The sequence below is a fragment of the Plecotus auritus genome, assembly GCF_963455305.1.
Source record: "Plecotus auritus genome assembly, chromosome: 2".
Classification (NCBI taxonomy): Eukaryota; Metazoa; Chordata; class Mammalia; order Chiroptera; family Vespertilionidae; genus Plecotus; species Plecotus auritus.
In genome coordinates, this window is record NC_137771.1 from 15,236,502 (window position 1) to 15,256,158 (window position 19,657).

The 19,657-nt window shown below is 46.4% G+C and overlaps 2 protein-coding genes across 5 annotated transcripts in view; one reads left to right on the forward strand and one right to left on the reverse strand.

Annotated features, from left to right (window-relative positions):
- STPG1 (sperm tail PG-rich repeat containing 1) overlaps positions 1 to 3,259 on the reverse strand; it is a 34,028-nt gene extending 30,769 nt beyond the window's left edge. The window contains exon 1 of the mRNA XM_080655478.1: positions 3,131 to 3,259. Coding sequence (XP_080511604.1) covers positions 3,131 to 3,191 — 61 coding nt within the window. The 5' untranslated portion in view covers positions 3,192 to 3,259. The remainder of the gene's footprint in view (positions 1 to 3,130) is intronic.
- Positions 3,260 to 8,223: 4,964 nt separating this feature from the next.
- The window catches only part of NIPAL3 (NIPA like domain containing 3), a 40,370-nt gene continuing 28,936 nt past the window's right edge, over positions 8,224 to 19,657 (forward strand). For 2 of the 4 annotated variants that reach the window (XM_080656911.1, XM_080656913.1), the window contains exons 1-2: positions 8,224 to 8,369; positions 11,775 to 12,066. In XM_080656911.1, coding sequence (XP_080513037.1) covers positions 11,974 to 12,066 — 93 coding nt within the window. In that variant the 5' untranslated portion in view covers positions 8,224 to 8,369; positions 11,775 to 11,973. Of the gene's footprint in view, positions 8,370 to 11,730; positions 12,067 to 19,657 lie in introns of all 4 variants that reach the window. The other 2 variants (XM_080656912.1, XM_080656914.1) reach the window with 2 other exon arrangements.

The following is a 19,657-nucleotide window of genomic DNA, read 5'->3' on the forward strand; positions in this document are numbered from 1 at the left end:
AGACATGGGTTAGAAAGTGCAAGGGCATCACTTAAAGGAAATCAAGTTAAAACTTTATACATCTGAGTCATTATGTATAAATGATACATGAAATCCCACTTTTCCCTCCTCCCACACGTGGGAGAATGGCCACAATATTGATCCCACAGGCAGCATCTGTCTGCACACTCACTGATTACAAACTCTGTTCAGTGAATAGAATAGAAATGGACTTTAGTGTTTGACTGCTGACAGCTTTTAGGCCTCACCCCTCTCTCCCTCCTTCCCTCCCTCCTTCCTTCCCTCCCTCCCTCCCTCTCCCTTTTTGGCCCCTGGTCCCAACAAGCTGATGAGAAGGCCAGGTGCTCCCTCCATGGTACCGGCTAGAATGCAGCCACACCTCTCACTCCAGCCCCATCTCCTCCCCACAATAAAACCCAGGTCAGTCTCCTTTCCCTGCTCTCTCCAGCCACAGTGGGGCCAGATGAGGAAGCCTGCCCTGCTCTCCCCCCAGAGAGCCTCCTTATGTGAGAATTAAACCTTTCCAAGCCCCTTGATGTGAGTGAGGCATCATCGGTCTTGACATCCAAGCCGAATTAGGGGGGCCGGAGGAGTGTCCACCCTGACTGCTACATGTCCACAACAGTGAGCCCAATTATCTCAGCATCAGAGCCCGCACCCTCCGAGGGAACGGAAAGAGGAGAGCCAAGAGAAAGAAAGAAGGGGAGGGGCGAGATTGCATGAAAACTGTCTTGAAGGCCCATTTCTTAGCCTCCAAACTTCTGAAAAAACAAAACTATTTTTCAGAGAGGAAAGCCCAATGCCAACAGGACCCCCAGGAAGTACAATTACTAACAAGCTTTACACATGAGGAAACTGAGACTCAGAGAGACTACGTTACTCATGCAAATCACAGCAACACTTAGTGCAACACCTGAGGTTCGAGCAGTTTGTATGATGAGCTCAGGCTCTTCAACGCTAAGCTGTGCTCCCTCTTCCTGGGCCTGGCTCACAGTTAAGACTCAGTAAACAGTGAATGAAATGATGGGGAGGGGGCAATTGGCCTAATTTGTCTGGGTTGAGGATGAAGCAAGTGAAAGTGAAGTATGGTAGCAAGCATCCTTGGGTAAAAATTGCTGTTTAATATTTTAACCTTGCTGTTTTGGGTTCTGTACTCATTTAAAAGTTATTTTGATTTTCTGAACTTATGTATCATTGAATATCCCATTGATTGTGATCTCACTGGTTACTGAAGCACATTCTTCTGGGAATCAGAACAGCACAATTATCCTAAATTGTTTCAGTAGCTACAGATAACTGAGTGTCGGTTGACTCAGTGGTCCCGGCATCTGGACAGCACAATTATTCTAAATTGCCCAGGTGGTCCCAGATAATGCGTTTCTGTTGATTCAGTGATTCGTAAATACTTTAGATAACTAACTTGCTCAATTTTTGCTTCTATAAAGAATGCTTTTCGCGAAACAGGTTCCTCATTCCAGACCCAAAGATGTAATTGATACTTTTGTGATATTCTGCATATAAGCCAGAAGTGGCAAGCCGTTCGGGGCTGCGAGGTCTGGAGTGTTTTTGCTACCTCGTATGCCGCCGGCTTTTAATGAATGACTCCATAATTTGACTTTTTGAGGCGTCCTTTGTAAGATGGGGGTTACACTACAACAAAAGAAGCAGAATACTGCATATGTTTGGCTAGAAAACATCTGGCAATACCCACCTATGGTAGATTTATTCTTTTCCTCCCATCTCCCTCCCTCCCCCATTCAAGTAGGTGGATGGTTACGTATTTTTTCTTTAAGGGAACTAGAGAGCAAATCAGAAAGCAGCAGACCCAAGGCTTCCTAGCTTTTGTTTCTAAAAGCCTAAGTCAGTGGTTGGCAAACTCATTAGTAAACAGAGCCAAATATCAACAGTACAACGATTGAAATTTCTTTAGAGAGCGAAAACTGACTTCTGCGCATGGGCCACGAAGTTTCAGTTGCACTGTACGTGCGCGCCTGCACGTGGTATTTTGTGGAAGAGCCACACTCAAGGGGCCAAAGAGCCACATGTGGCTCGCGAGCCGCGGTTTGCCGACCACTGGCCTAAGTCATTAGAATAACTGAGTTTGCAGAGGAGGCAGTAAAGGAAGGGAGTGGTGGGGGAGGAGGGGAGCATTTCAAAAACAAAAAAAAGGGAAAAGGGAGGACATTCCCCTGGAGGAAGGAAAGGTTTCTCCTTGGCTAAAAAGGAGATCAAACACTTGGGCTTCTGGCTGTGGTAGAATGGTGTGTATCAAAGCAACTCTCTATGAGAACACACACACACACACACACACACACACACACACGGTGAGATTTACAGTAATCTAGGCACTGTGGGACTCTGGGGGTGGGGGAGAAGACTAGGAAACTTGAAGACACAGAAATAAAAACTATCCAAAATAAAACACAAAGAGAAAAAGGATTGAAAATACAGAGTATCAGTGAGCTATGTGACAACTTCCAGGAAGTTCATATAAATGTCATTGGACTCTCCAAAGAAGAGATGTGGGGAGAGAGAAAAAAGAAAATTATTTCAAGAAAAAGATGAAAAATTTCCATATCAGATAAAAACGATAGGCCCCCAGATCCAAGAAAATAAAAACCTCAGCACATGAAACATGAATAAAATCACACCAGGGCATGTAAAATAATCAAATTGCTTTACCAAAGTGATAAAGAGAAAATTTTTAAATCAGGCAGAGGGAGAAAAAGGCGTTACCAAGAGAACAAGTAGAGACAGCAGACCACTGTTAGAAACAAAACCTTTAAAGTAAGAGAAGGAAAAGAAAACTGTCACCCTAAAATCCTGCACCCAGAAAAAGACCTTTCAAAAACAAAAGCAAAATAAAGACTTAAATATATACAAAAGCGGGAAGAGTTCATCAGCAGCAAACTGGGTAATAAGAAATGTTAAAGGAAGTCCTACAGGCAGAAGAGAAATGATACCAGTTGGAAATCTGTATCTACATAGAGGAAGGAAGAGCTCTGGAAATAGTAAACATGCGGGTAGATATACAATGTAGGATTATGAGTATACATGGGCACACTTAGGCATAAATAAGTAACATGTAACGCCCCACCCCCAAAGACATCTATCACGAAGTTCGCCAGACCTCTCTGTAGCTTCATGTATCTTCTGGCAGGCTGTAGGTCTCTTTGTGCCAAGGTGGCCATCTTAGCACAGTTCTGTGATGTGTTTCATTTGTTTGTTGAAAAACTCTACTACGGTTCTTCCAAGCACCTGAAACAGCAAAATACAGCATTTGTGGGGATCATTTCACATTTTTGTTAATTACGTGGATTGAGTTCTGTTCTCGGGGCAGGACAGGCTAAGAAACGTGTAGAGGCTGAGGTTTACCAGGATCTATGACCTCAAGTGGCAAGCACACTGCACTCATGGCCTGTAATAGGAACCCTGTAAGTATTCACTGTTGATGTTGCTTCCAGAACTAACGAAGGCTTGAATTTTATAAATTTATCATGAGATCATTTACATATACTATAAATCAGAAGTTACTACATTGTCACTATGTATACAATTCTAAATTTTGACATGTTTACAATTGTGTGAACTACCACTGCAACCCTAATATATAAAAACCCTGGGTCCGTCACATCCACAACCACCAGAAGCTTGACGAACTAGAAGTCAGCCCTGCAGTCAGCGCTAGGTTGCCGAGGTGACCCAGCACTGACTTCTGAGGGGGCTGCGAATCAGGCCCAGAGAGAGGCCTGAAGAGAGAAGCAGGGTCTGATCTGTAGCCTCTGTGGCAGCTGTTGATCAGCACTTGTCTCTCTCTTTCTTTCCAGGCCTGTCCAGCAGCCGGGCCTCCATTTCTCTCCAGGAGCCAATGGCTGCCTAGGAGGCAGAGCTTTTGACACTGACTGGCATAGAAACCAACCAATCAGAACCAAATTGGCCGGCAGATGAAGGCAGTTAGGGGTGAGATCAGGCCTGCAGGGGAGGGCAGTTGGGGGTGAGATCAGGCCTGCAGGGGAGGGCAGTTGGGGGTGAGATCAGGCCTGCAGGGGAGGGCAGTTGGGGGTGATTGGGCCAGCAGGGGAGCAGTTAGGTGTTAATCAGGACGGCTGGCTGGGGAGTGGTTAGGGGGTGATCATGCTGGCAGGCAGAAGCAGTTAGGGGCAATCAGGCAGGCAGGCAGGTGAGCGGTTAGGAGCCAGCAGTCCCGGATTGTGGGAGGGATGTCCAACCTACAGGGATCGGGCCTAAACCGGCAGCCAGGCATCCCCCAAGGGGAACCAGATTGGAGAGGGTGCAGGCTGGGCTGAGGGACATCCCCCCCCCCCCAGTGCACGAATTTTGTGCACTGGGCCTCTAGTTAAGATATAAATATATCGCCAAAACCGGTTTGGCTCAGTGGATAGAGCGTCAGCCTGCGGACTGAAAGGTCCCAGGTTCGATTCCGGTCAAGGGCATGTAACTTGGTTGCGGGCACATCCCCAGTGGGAGGTGTGCAGGAGGCAGCTGGTCGATGTTTCTCTCTCATCGATGTTTCTGACTATCTATCACTCTTCCTTCCTCTCTGTAAAAAATCAATAAAATATATTTTAAAAAAAAAAGATATAAATATATCCATGAGCCCAAAAAGTTTTCTGTGTTTCTTTGCAGTCAATACCCTCCCAAGCCTGGTATCTGGCAGCCACTACTCTGCTTTCTGTCACAATGGTTGCCTTTTCTAGAATGCCATATATGTTATCATACAGTCTGTACTGTTTTGGACCTGTCTTTTTTCACTTACCACAATGCTTTTGAGATTCTCCCATGGTGTTGCATGTATCAGTAGTTTGTTCCAGTTGTTACACATCCTCACCAACACTTGTCTGGTAAATCTTATTAATTTTAGTCATTCTAGTAGCCCTACAGTGGTATCTCATTGTGACTTTAATTTGTATATTTTCATGTGCTTATTTGTTATTTCTTTACCTTCTTTGGTAAAGTGCCTGTTCACATCTTCTGCCCTTTTTAAACAACTTGGTTATCTTATTATTGAGTTGTAGATGTTCTTAATATATTTTGGATACAAGTCCCTTATCATATATAAGTTTTAGAAATATTTGTTCTCAGTCTGAGGTTTACCTTTTCATTTTCTTAATATTTGAGGCTGCCTCAAGTTTTCACAGAATGCTGGGGTTCCCTAGAGGTCAGTTTGAAAATTCTTGAGGCAGTTCACTGTTGGGTAGTTCTAACTGCTAGAAAGTCCCTATCTGTATCAAGCTGACCTCACTCTCTCTCTCTCTCCACTCATCCTAATTCCAGCCTCGAAATTGACTCAGAATAAGTCTCATTTCTCTTCCACATTGGTGATAGTGATTTTCAAAATGCAGGCCATAGCCTGTAGTCTTTTGTTAAGTTTGCTATGTTCCTGTGTGTGCTGCATGTCTGACCATGGGTCACAGTCAAAAGTTTGAAAGCCACTGTTCTATATGACTGTTCTTCAAGTGACTGAAGATGGCCACCTGGGCACAAAAAGACCTACAGCCTGCCAAAAAAAATATTTGAAACTACAGGAAGGTCTAGTGAACTTAATAATAGATGTCTTTGGGGGTGGGGAGTTACGTTTTATATTTATGTCTAAAGGTACTCATTTGTCATATCCCACTACCCAGAAACTAACCCTCTTCTCCACAAGGGACCTCCTCAGCTCCTGCAACACCTCCTTGTTGCCTGGGATTGCTCCCCTCGCTATAGTGGGCATCATCTTCTGGTCCTGTCACCAGGTTCCTCTGGGTCTCTGCTCAACCCTAAGGGATGACTTCCTGGACCACTCTCAAGAAGCACCACCCCGCCTTTCATGAGCCCAGGAACTTGCCTTATTTTTCTCAGAGCATTTATCTCTACCCGACATCATATTTTATGTGTATTTCCTTATGCTCTTCCCCAATAGAATATTCATCATGGAATCCTCAGTCTGTTTCCTGGCACATAGTAGTTACTCAATAAATATTTGTGGAATGAATGAGTGAACGTGTTTACTAGGGGTAAACACATTTTAGCAATAATGTATATAGATGTACTCATAATACAACTCTTTCCTTCAAGAGCTGCATTCTATAAAGATTTACGTCACATGATTACGATGATAGGCATGTTTCCATTGTACCATCTCTATGTTTAAAAAAACCTTTATCATTTATGTTATAGTATTATCACATATCTTATTATAATATACATGTGTTTATACATGTATGTTACTTTATAGGGTATATCAATATATGCTAAACCATATATACTGCTTACGGGATTTGCATGAATAGTTTCGACTGTATGAGATTTTATCCATTCAGTTATAATGCTATGGTGAGTCTTATTTTTTACATTTTTCAAAGCACTCTCAGGTAAATAACCCACTTGACATTTTTCATCAGCTGAGAAAACGACACAGCCGGCTATGACCACTAGATTCCAATCTCACCCTTTCTTTTTACAGGTGGCCGGCCTGAGGCTAGGAGCAGGAGAGATGTTGGCAGAGGGACACGAAAGGGGCTGGGGTTAGAATTCCGCTCTCTGCCGCCCACCAGCGGCCAGGCACCGCAGCCTCCAAACGTCTGCACACTCGCGGGGCTGGGGCGGGGAGTCAGCTGCCCAGGCCCCTCACCGAAGCTCCGTGGGGAAGGCATGACCTGGTTATAATCACCATTTTTCAGGTGGGGACTCTGCGGCACAATCCAGGGAGGGGTACCTCCAACGGTGGTTTCTTCCCGCCGTCAGGGCATCACCTAGTACCCAGCAGGGCGGGGTCTCGGTGGGTGTCCCATGGGTGCGCCAGGTCCACCTCCCATGACCCTGGGACCAGTGCCCCAACAGGAACTGCCTCCTACCTCATCGGTTCCCCCTGGGCTGAGTCTGGCCTTGCCCAACCTTCTCCGTCTCTATGGCAACCACAGCCTAACAGTCTGGAGGCCACGTGAGAAACTCTAGCCAATGGTGGCCTCCGTTTCTTTAGAGTGATAAGTTATTGGCCAATCGTCAGAGACGCTTTAAAAACTGCAGGGAAGCTGCCAGAATTTTAGGCTTCAGCCTAACTACCTCAGAACCCGCGGAGAAACTTAATAGAGGCTTACCTGGGCGACCCCTCAAAACTCCTGTGATAGAACAAAAGTCTCACAATTTTGCCCACCCAGAAATCCTACTTCAAGGAATAAACCTAAGAGAACTAACACTCACCCAAGCCCTGTTTGCAATAACAAAAGAGACGGATATGGGCAATTGTACGAAGTCAATCGCTTCGTGTTCCCGGAGCCCCTCTCTCCAGGCTTCGGAGCAGTCACAGTCACCTTGCCAATCCCCTGCTTAGGACCCGCCCCAGGCTGCCCTTTAAACTTACGATGAAATCCAAACATCTTAACATAAGTTGCCCCTGGCCCTTCTCTCCGAAGGCAGCTCCTACCACCCACGCTCTGGGAAAGCCCCGCACCCGCCAATTTTCTACATTATAAGCCAATTTCCGGTGTGCTCTCAGGTGTTCCCTCTGAGCGATCTCTACCGTAACTGGCCCTTTTATCATCTTTGGGGTCTCTGCCCAAATGTCATTTCTGCATCAGTAAAATGGGATGAGCTCACTGTCTCAGTCAGAGGGTTGTTGTGAACATCTGAAATGAAGTGCGTGTTAGTGAAAAGGTGTAAGTTCCATGCTTGTGTTACTTAGTACAGTTGTGCATTCGGGAAACATCAGTGCTAGGCTCATTGGAGGGCCTGAAGTGTCGCAGAGCTGCGGACGTGCTGGGAGGGTTGGTATATGATGCACCCAACAGGTATTAGGGAGGGCAGGCAGAGATGTATCTATGGCTCTGAAACTTTGGGGGGAAACCGGGTCTTAAAGGATGTGCAGGATTTGGATCGCGGGGAGAGCGTGGGGTTTGGGGGAATGGCAGGAGCCAAGTCCGGGAGAGGCCACCTGTCTCGCAGGTGGAGGTGAGTGGTCACCTGAGCTCCCCAAGACAGCGGGAGAGGGGGAACAGGGTGTGTTCCAAGGTCCTTCCTGTGGCCGCTAGAGGGACCGGCTCAAGGTGAGAGCAACGCTCCTGCAGGCTGTTCCTCCCCAAGGCTCTCCTCTCCCCCTACGCTTCAACCAAGCCTTGCGGCGCAGCCAATTCCACAAAGTCCCGCCCACCCTCTCTCACAGCCACTCGTGTGAGCAAAGTGCCCTCCAGCTTTTGACTGGCAGGCAGCTGAGCAAATCAAGTTGCGGTCTTTGAAAGCAAAACACCGCAGGACCCAGGCAGCACCGAGTTGGGGAAGGAATTAAGGAGGCTGTGCCTCCGGGTTGCGCGAAGCGTCTAAGTCATTTCTCAGAAACCTCTGATAGGTGGGCCTGAGAGGAAACGCCGCCGGTGAGTAGTGACTAAGACTGAGGGAGTGGGGACTTGAATGCAGCCGTCGTTTCTGGAAACGCGAATGCATTTGTAATCATCTGAGGTCCCGTAGTGTAAATACCCTTCCTTCTTACTGTCACCAGCCTTGTCAGTGTCTCAGAATGTTTTTTTCCATTTTTGCATCGAAGGTGAGAGGACAGGGGCACGGGTATGCCTTAATAAAGGTGACGGCAGGCTTTACCAAAGCAGGAAGTGAAATGGAGTAACTGCCAAAATTATTCCTCGGGCTTCCTGGCAATAGCAGATGGAGTTAGCAGGTGGAATAGGGGGAAGCATTCTTGATCTATGCTGCCTTCTGGAAGTTGTAGTTCCCAGCGCAATGGGAGGGGACTGGGGGAGTGTAACCCTTTAGTGAGCCAAAGCCCAGGAAAGGAAAAGGGGCTTGGTATCTAACTGGAACTCATCAGCAAGAAGCTGAATGGTCAGGTGGGAAAGGCGTGTTTTATCTATTTTTTTTTTCCAGACGGAGCCAAATTATAATACAGACCCTACTCTTAGCAGCTATGAGCTATAGTTCTCTTATCTATAAAACCTGTTCTGTGGGTTGGTGAAATAATTAATTGAGATAAGGCAGAGGGGGTGGAGCGGAAGCAAGCATCCAGTGAATTATCTTTCCTTTCTTGAGCTGGAGCCCTGTGCTCACCAGTGACTGCGAGGGCCTCAAAATTAGGAGATGGCTGGCAACACAGAACTGGTTACTTGTCTCTTGGGCATACGTTAGTCCTGGGAAAGTGCTTTGAAGTCAGGAAAAGAGAGTCATTAGGCAAATGATGCATGTCTTATAAGGAAGGACAACTTGCAAAGTGTTCTTCCAGGGCTTTTAGTCCAAACTCCTACCAACTGAGAGAGAGCCTATTTTTGAAGGCAGGGCCTCTGAGGCCTTGGGGTTCCTGGAGCAGAGAGGGAAGCCGCTTTTTAGAAGCAAATTAAATGGCAGCAAACAAGAGCAAAATTAAACCCACCTGGGCAAACCAGCTGGTCTAGAGGACGTTTACAGACCTGGATTCCCTTCACCCCATTGGCATGTCCCCAAGGCCCGTTTGCTTTCTCGGATATCCTGTGGGTGGGGCTGGGTGTATCTGTTGGATCTTGAGTGGCGGTTAAGTACCACTCTTGAAGGGGAAGCAGGTGCTTCACAGGCCTGGCTATTGAGCCAGTCAGTAGCTCTGTATGGAGATCACTGTGCCAGGTTCAGGACTACAGCTGGAAAGGGAGCAACTGAAGGGATTCAGCAAACATCTTCCCCGAGCTTGAGCTCCAGGGCCCCTTCAGCTCCGGGGTGAAGACCTCGAAGGGTCTTGCAGAGGTAGCGAGAGCCCTGGGCCAGTCTTTCTTCCTAAGGCTGTTGTGCTAAAAATTAAAACAGGGATACATCAATTTAATACAATAATGCTTTTCACACACACACATTGAAGCAAAGTGTTGAATAATTCTGAATTCACAAGATTACAGACACTCATAGGGCTTTACAGTCTGGGAGGTCTGGTTTTGGGATGTCAGTTATAAAGCTGTCTGATGAGTGTAATATATGGATATAGAAGTATAACCCCATCTGAAGGCCACTTGATAAAGTGACACGTGGGCCAAATGGTCTTCAAGGCTGCCCCTGTGGTAAGTCCTGCATCTGGTGTCTCCTAGATGCTGGACACAGCTTAGCCCTATGACATGTGACTGTGCTATCCACACCAGGAACCAGCATTCCTGGGTCTAGGGCTAGATAACAGAGGACAGTGGGAGCTACAGGAAAGACAAGAGGCAGCCTTCTGAAGCCTGGAGTCTTGGCAGAGACTGAGTCTGTTAGAAGCAAATTAAATGACAGCAAACAAGAGCAAAATCAAACCCACCTGGGCAAACCAGCTGTTCTAGAGGAGGTTTACAGACCTGGATTCCCTTCACCCCATTGGCATGTCCCCAAGGCCCGTTTGCTTTCTCGGATATCCTGTGGGTGGGGTTTACTATGATGGCACATAGTAAGCCCTCAATAACTATATGTTGCATGAATGCATGGAATGAAGAAAGGACTATTCATGGGTAAATTAAATAATTAATACGAATAAAATTAAGGGGGATGGGAGTGTCCAGGGAGAGGTCAATGGGGGAAAAGGGAGACATATGTAATGCTTCAAACAATAAAGAATTTCAATTAAAAAAATATATGTAACATAATTTCATCATTTCCATTAAAGATTTTTCATGCCAATCCTGTTGATTCCCGCCCCCAAAAAGATCACTATTTTATTTTCTGACTAAATTATACTTTGAAATAATTAAAAGAAAATTTTAAAGTTAAAACAAAAAAAGAATAAAATGAATACTAATAACAGCTGACATTCATTGACCATTCACTCTGCATCCATATTACATGCATGATTTCAGCAAATTCTAACCACAGCCCTGTGGTAGGGATGTTAGTATCCCTATTTTACAGAGCAGGAAACTGGCTGAAAAGTTAAATTACGTGCCCAAGGTAAAACCAGTAGCACATGACAGATCAAAAGCAATTTAAAATATTTTAATATTAAAATAAACATAGACTTTACAGTAGAATCCAGATCTGTATTATTTTTTTAAATATAAGAGAATCTCAAAAAAAACCTTAACATTTGGGGAGTGGGGGGTGTCAGGCCATGACTCCCACAACACGAGATACTTTTTCCCGCAATACTTTTTCTTTTCTATTTGGTAGAAAAGTTCGAGACCCACTGGAAATATCAGTCCAGTGAAGTTAACAGGAATTACCATCATTGATGGTTTTACTTGAAGTCACATTATTACCCCCACTTTACAGATGAGACAACCGAGTCTCCCAGAGGTGAAGTGATCTGGTTGCACAGATCTTCCACCTCCAGTCCTGTGTTACCTCTCTGACCCTAGGTAGCAGCCCAGTTCTTCCCTTTTCCATGGAGGTAACTCTTCTCGTTCTTTCTCTCCTAAGTCAGAACCCTGATGGTTCCTTTTGTGACAATGGGATTTTTTTTTTTTAATTTTTTTTTTTTTTTTGAGGCCTGGAGAAGTAGACGCAGTAGAGGATTCTATGGAAAAAGTAGGACTTAAATTAGCATGGGAGGAAGGAAGCAGAGGGGGAGAGGAAAAGGATTGTTAAGGGCCAAGGAAAATGATTTTGAGATAGATGAGCCATATCTTTATTAAGGGGACCAAAGGCGTGACATCACTTTTTTAATGACCTCACTTCTCATGGCAGTTCGTTCTTTACCCTAGTGGTATTTTCAGGTAACAAAGCTGGGCTCAATGTTACATTGTTCGTGCATTTTTAACGTTCCTCCCCCCCCTCCCCCCGCCCCGTTCCCAACCCCCATAGCACCGCAGGAGTCAGGAAACGCATCCCTGGTTGTCCACTTGCAGGAATTTGCACTTCTCTGAGTGAAGATGAGGAAAAGGCTATAAATCAGCCAAAAGGGCCTTGAAGTACGGCTTTGGCGTGAGACAGAGATGGCTGGTGGAAGGAGGTGAACACCACCAGGGAAGATGGCTCACCGCTTCGGTCCCGCTTAGTGCAGCCCCAGCTTCTGAGCCAGGCCTGCGGGATGTGCCCTTAGACACCATGGACCGAGCCCACAGCGCAGCACTGCAGCTGCAGCAGCTCCCGCCCACAAGCAGCGCCGACCCCGGGAGCCAGGGCTCCTTCTCCTACAAGGCAAGAGCTTTTGTGTTTTTGTTTTTTTGTTTTGGAATTGTGTATTTCTCTAACAAGAAAGTAACACAGCACAGCATCCATTGGCTAACGGAGATGTCTAGGGTGTGCATGCCTGTCGCTGGCAGATACAGGCAGGCCCTCCACACACGTGGAAGAATGTATAATCAACAGAAAAGAAATGCTCTTTCAAATACAAAACAATACGGAGGTAAAGAAATATTTTTAAAGGAATGCAGTGACACTTAGAAGATTTACTTCTTTAAAAAAAATCACCTATCCCATTACTCATAGACAACCTTGGTTCATACGTCAGCATTACTTGCTTCCTGTCTTTTTCCCAAATTACAAATCCGGGATCCGATTGTGCAGAAAGTTGTGTATCTTGGTTGTTTCAGTTAACCTTGTTTGTGGAGTATTTCCCCATGTCACTGATTGGTGATGGAAAGCATGCTGTTGGAATGATTGGCCCATAATCTGTTGAGCTTCTATATCAAAACTCGCTGGACAGCCCAGCCGGCATGGCTCAGTGGTTGAGCATCGACCTATAAACCAGGAGGTCACCATTCGATTTCCCGGTCAAGGCACACGCCTGGGTTGTGGGCTCGATCCCCAGTATGGGGAGTGCAGGAGGCAGCCGATCAATGATTCTCTCTTATCACTGATGTTTCTGTCTCTCTCTCCCTCTGCCTTTCTCTCTGAAGTCAAGTTAAGAACAAGCAGTTTGCCTTGAGTTGCAGCCCTGCCCTCTGCCCTGCCCAACAGGGAATGGATTCTGGTTGTTGAGGGACCAACAGGCTGAGCTACCCAGGAGGCAGCATGGCAGCCAGTCCTTGACATTGGAGGCTGTGCCTCAGCCCAGAAGAGTTGGGCCTCAATTTCTTCCATTTAGCAAATAGGAATTTCAACTGAGCATATATAGGGCGTCCCCCAAAAATGTATACACACTTTGTCTGTAGATTCTATTACATTTTGAGAATAAAATGTATTTTAATAAACACTGCCTTTATAATTATTCAAAGTGTGTATACATTTATGAGACACCCTGTATATCCAGGCCTGCACTGGGCGGGGTGGAAGCTGTGTGCATTATTGAGCTATCGCTTCCCTGAAGGAGCTTACCATCTACCAGGGAGGTAGAGGAAGCTGTTTCCATGGGTACCTACCCTTCAGGACAGAATTTTGTGCAAAAATAGAGATATAACAGGGTGTTTTGAGCATGGTCTTTAGAATCAGAGATACCGGGCTTCAAATCTCGGCTCTGTCACTTTCTGGCATTGTAACTTGGAGAAAGCCATGTAACTCCGCTGCAGGTCAGTTTTAGATCCGTCCTATAGGGCGGGTATGAGGATGACCTGACCTTGCAGAGGAAACGGAATCTACCTGCACCATCCCATTTCTGATTTTGGAAATCCTGCCCATGCTCCCAACTCCAGCGCAGGTATCACCTTTTCCATGCAGCCTTTGTCAGTCTTCCTGGCAGGAAACGATCGATGCTTTATCCACACTTCCATAGCCAATTCACTGTTACTGTAGTCATCATCATTATCATCATCATAACAGCCGCTAACATCTGTTGAGTGTTTACTATATGACAGGGACTGTGCTAATCTTCACAAAATCCCCATCAGGAAAAAAGGGGACATATGTAATACTTGCAACAATAAAGGATTTTTTTTTTTTTTAAAGAAAGAAAAATATCCTTGGGTGAGGATTTTAAAAACAAACAAACGCATAAGGTGGCTACTACTATAATCCCATTTTACATTTGAGGAAACTGGTACAGAGAGGTTAATTAACTTGCCCAAGGCCACACAGTAAGTAGGTATAGTAAAGCTGGGATTCGAATGGAGTCTGCCCACTGCCAAGGCCCTTGGTTCTATGCACCACTCCCTGCTGCCTGCAGTATGCCAGCGCTCTGGGAAGCGCCTTCTGTCTCTGGCACTGGTTATTGTCAAAATGGCAATGCCTCACCTGCTGGAGAAGGTAAGCAACAGGAGTTGGCCTGAAACCAGGTTTCACATGTAGCAGAGCCCGGTCAGCCGGACTGCTGCCGTATCTCTTGTGTTTGACTGTGAGTAACCCGCAGAGCAAGCCAGAATGCTTCTACTTAACTGTTAGCGGTTTAAGCCCAAAAGATTGTGGGAATTCAGATTAAACAAGTGATGAGTGGTCTTGTCACCTCGGGATCTAAACAAAGGCTGTTGTCGGCAGATGTAAAGCAGTCCTTGGAGCGGGAGATTGGAGCTGAGGTTTCACCTGGATACCAGTAGCCAAGCACAGTTTCCTGCCTCGGTGACCTTTGGCTGCTTTTCCCGGAACAGTTTGTTTCCTTTCAGAGTTGTAGCTGGTAAAAGGTCAATTCTTGGATCAAAGAATATCAGAGCCAGAAGGATCCTTACTGTTGCTAATAGTAATGATAATAATGAAAATGAAAATTGTAAAATTAATAGTAACACCTAGAATTGTTTTCGCATTTATTATGTGTCATGTAATGTTTCAACACGTGCCTTATCCTATATAATAAAAGGCTAATATGCAAATCTGACTGAATGCAGAATGACCGGTCACTATGGCATGCACTGACCACTAGGGGGCAGACGCTCAACACAGGAGCTGCTCCCTGGTGGTCAGTGCACTCCCACAGAGGGAGCGACGCTCAGCCACAAGCCCGGCTGACAGCTGGCCAGCACAGCAGCGGCGGCGAGCCTCTCCTGCCTCCTTGACAGCGCTAAGGATGTCCAACTGCAGCTTAGGCCCACTTGGCCTAAGCCATCACTCAGACATCCCCCAGGGGCTCCCACACTGCTAAAGGGCGCAGGCCAGGTTGAGGGACCCACCCCCCCCCCCACAGTGCACAAATGTTGTGCACCGGGCCTCTAGTTTCATATAACATGACAACCCGATGGAGTGCTATGCTCAGCTCCATTTTTCAGAGGGGAGGCCGAGGCTCCAAGAGTTCAGGTAACTCCCCTGACGTCACACAGCGTCAGTGGCGGAGGCAGGACCCCAGCCCAGGTTGGTAGTATGCAAAGTTCAAAGTCCACATAAGGAAGCAGAAGCAAAGGGAGAAGTGGCTTTGGTTTGCTGCCCTCCCCACCCCCTTGATATTCGGGTCTGTTGAAGCCATGGCTCGAAGCAGCCGTGTCTGAAATCCAGCTGCCTGCCCGTAGTTTTGCCCTCACCCCACTTCTCTTGCCAATAACACGCCCCATTCAGAGGCTCCACTATGAATACCGTGACTGAAAGTCTTGGTTTGTGCCTCATGTCCATGTGGATTAATAAAGCCCCCTGTCATTCTCAAAATATCCCGGTTTGGACTAGATATGTCCTAAATAGGAGGTTCCTGATAGTTGGGAGGCCTCACTACTTCCTCACCTGTAATCTATTGAGGACCAAAGTGTTCGGAGACCTGTGTTCAGGTCTGGTCCTGCTACTTGCTCACTCTGTGACTTTGAGTCTTGGGCCTTCTTAGGTAACTGAGATTTCCCCCACCCGCCCAGGTATTTGCCTTTAAAATGAGGGCAGTCCTCCTCCCCTCCACCCCTCCCTTCCACTTCAGTTGAAACCCAACTAGGCGTTGCCTCAGAAGAATCCTCTCCATCAGGTATTGTGGCTGAAGGACTCAAGATGTCACAGGTGAAGGCGGTGACCTGAGGCTGCCACCATACCTGCCTGACGGTGGGAACGCCACTGTTTTGGCCCGCATCTTAAGGGACAGAGCCACTGATTCCAGGGTCAGATCCCTGTGTCTACTTATGAACACGTTTTTGTTGTTGTTAATCCTCACCCAAGGATATTTTTCCCTTGATTTTTAGAGAGAGTGGGAGAAACACATCAATTTGTTGCCTCCTACACGCACCCCGACCAGGGCCAGGAATCGAGCCTGCAACCTAGGTACCTGCCTTTGACCAGAATCGAACCCGGGACCGCTCTATCCACTGAGGCAAACCAGTGAGGGCTACTTATGAACACTTTAAAGGATTTCCATGGCAACACCTGAAGTGTTCCTCAGCAAAAAGAGGAGCAGTGTAGATTGGGAAAGTTCCCATTGGTGCCCTGACATGGGGCTGCCAAGGCACTGCCTCCAGCCAGCAGACCTGGGCACCCCCACTTTACCGTTTTCAAGCTCTGAGACTTGGAGGAGGAGCTTAATGTCAGGAGTCCTGCTGGTTGTTGCCTTCTCTCTGAATTGCCCTTGGCCAGACACTGGAGGGCGGCTAATAGGTGTGTGTTCAAACTGTAACCCCTGGGCCCAAGGCCACTTCTTTGCTTGACTTTTAATTCTCATAAAATTGCACCAATCACCACTTCACAAGGGTTTGGGGCATAATTAGTGTGAATGAAGCCCTTTGAACCGCTTGGATGACAGGGCATTAGGTACATTACGCTGTTACTAACATGCCTATAACCAGTTATTATTCGTGGAGATTAATATGCTTACAGACATGGCTTTTTAAAGAAACCTCAGCTGCCATGTCATTAGTGGGAAGGTAGCACTTACAAGGGGGGGTTATTTTTTTCCTAATTTATTTTGAAGCCTCGGTCTGGAGGGGTCATTATCCCCAGGAAACTGAAGTCAGATCTTCAGCTTCAAACCCTTTGCCTCACCTTGAGCAGGTTAGTTTACGCCTCTGATCCTTACTGTGCTCATCGGTAAACTCCTTTCAACTTCATGTGCTAAAAACAGCACTGATGTAGAACCCACTTCAGAGGGTTGTTTGTGGCCCAGAGAAGGGGATGCATAGAAAGGCCTAGCGCCATGGCCAGATGTGTAAATGCTCCATAGACCTCCGCCTTTATTATCATAGTAACCCTTTAGCCATGTTTTTGCTGCTTAGGTTGGTTTACCCTTGTGAGGTTTACAGTTTTCATTTCTAGGTTTCACCCCTCCCCGCTCCCTGCAATAGTTTTGGCTTGTCCGTGTGGCCACGCAGCAGCCCCTTCATCTCTTCCCTTCCACTCAGCGAGCTGTCAACACCACATGCTCAGGCAGCCTGGCACTCCGAGGCGTCAGCGGGGACAGCTTGGTCTCTCTGGGTAGAGTAATAGAGCAGCTACCGGTTCCAGGTTGAATGAACCATATGAAACTGCCGCTTTGGCGGGTCAAAGGCAGTTGAATATTGGCAGTTTCATATGGTTCACCCTAATGCTAAGTGCTTTCCTCAGTTGATCTGAAGAATTTTATGCACCAACCCCGAGGGGCACTGTTATTCCCCAGGGAGAAAGGCACCCAGGCTGAAGCAAGCCAATCTCACCTGGCCACCTGACCCCAGCAGCGTCCTCTGAACAGCCCTCGCTCAGGCCTCTGGTTTTTGCACAAGTCCCGGAGGCCGTGTCCAGCTCTCCTTCGTCCCCCATGAAGGTGATCGAGCAGCTCTGAGGTGCTGGAGCTGGACCAAGGCAGTTCCTGTAGAATCTGCTAATTAACCCTTCTTAACAATTCCTCCTCCTCATTGGCACAGGTAAACCAAATTACTGGGCGGAACACATGCTTGGCCACCAGGTGTTTATTTGACCCCCAGGAGGTTGAGGTCTTTGCTTTGTATCTTTAAGAGCCACACTTAATGAAGGCCTTCCTTTGAGGTCCTCAAACTGGACCTTCCAAAAAGCACTGTGTATTTCCTCAGAGAAGAAGGGAGAGGGAAAGAGAGAGAGAAACATCACTGATGAGAGAACCAGAGATTGGCTGCCTCCTGCACGCCCCACACTGGGGATCGAGCCCACAACCCAGGCATATGCCCTTGGCCAGAATCGAACCCGGGACCCTTCAGTCCACAGGCCGATGCTCTACCCACTGAGCCAAACCAACTAGGGCTCCTCACACATTCTTTTAGTTGGTTACTGGCATCGGGGTTCTTGGGTTCCCCAAGATAGAAATAGAGAGGAGACTCCAGAGAAATTTCCAGACAGATTTTATTAAGCATTTTCCTGAGCACAAGGCAGTCAGCACAGAAGAAAGGCAGGCCCTCTGAGCTGGCTTGGGACTGGCTCTGCTTGGCTTTTTATAAGCTGGGGACAAAGCAGGCTTGCACGAAAACATGGGCTTTTAGAAAAAAGGGGGCTTGTGGGATTTTCCTCGTCAGGGTAGGAGAAGCAAGCGGTTAGAAGGGAGGTAAAAATTTGTATGTCTTTAAAAGCAGGGAGTGGAGAGTGGTGACATTCTTGTGATCATCATACCTGGTGTTCCTTCTGGCCACCTGGCCTTAACTGGGCTTTCTGGCCACCAGGTATATTTTTCACTCCTGAGCGCAAGTCCCTATACTGTCTCAAGCTGACATCTAAAACTTAAAACTTTCACCCTGGCTGGCTTGGCTCAGTGGATAGAGCGTCAAGTGTGCAGGCTGAAGGGTCCCAGGTTTGATTCCAGTCAAGGGCTCGATCCCCAATAGGGGGCGTGCAGGAGGCAGCCAATCAATGATTCTCTCTCATCATTGATGTTTCTATCTCTCTGCCTCTCCCTTCCTTTCTGAAATCAATAAAAATATATTTAAAATAAATCTATAATAATAAAAGCGTAATATGCTAATTAGACCAGACAGCCAAACGACCTTCCGGACGAAGCCGGGGCTGCGAGAGCTGAGCCCCTGGCACGAATTTTGTGCATTGGGCCTCTAGTAAATAAATAAAACTTAAAACTTTCCATTATAAACTTAAATATTTGCAAAGGATGTCATTCCTGGCACATCTACATACTGATTTAAAAAACAGCCTTAGCTGGTTTGGCTCAGTGGATAGAGCATTGGCCTGCGGACTGAAGGGTCCCAGGTTCGATTCCAGTCAAGGGCACATGTCCGGGGTGTGGGCTCGATCCCCAGTAGGGGGCGTGCAGGAGGCAGACGATCAATGATTCTCTTTCATCATTGATGCCTCTCTCTTTCTCCTTTCCTCTCTGAAATCAATAAAAAAATATATTTAAAAAAATAAAATAAAAAACAAGCCTGGCCGGTGTGGCTCAGTGGTTGAGCATTGACCCATGCATGAACTGGGAAGTCATGGTTCACTTCCTGGTCAGGGCACTTGCCTGGGTTGCGGGCTCGATCCCCAGTAGGGGGTGTGCAGGAGGTGGCCGATGGATGATTCTCATCATTGTGATGTTTCTATCTCTCTCCTTCTCCCTTCCTCTCTCTGAAATCAATAAAAACATATTTTTTAAAAAACAAAAAACACTTCTTCTGCACTTAACTGAAGCCTGGGGAATATAAAAACCACTTTACACTGACCGCCGGCCTTCTGGAGACTCTTCTTTAACAGCTGGAAACTTTATAACATTCCTTTTTCTCCTTGAATGTGTATTTTTCTTCTGTTTTCCCCACAGAATTTTGTCACAAATTTGTGTCTACTTTTAACACTTAAAGGTTTTATGAATACCTTCATACTTCTATATAAGAAAGAATGTAGAGTGTGTAATTAGATTTCATTTTTAAAAAGTCCCTTTGGTATAAAGTTCTTTGGTTTAAAAATCTGGAAGTTTTTTTAATTGATACAACTGATTAATGCAACATAATGTTTTATAGTAATTATTAAGTAAAAAATAACATTGCTCTAGGAATGACTATTTGAGAAGAATGGGACTGTTCTTTCAATACTCAAG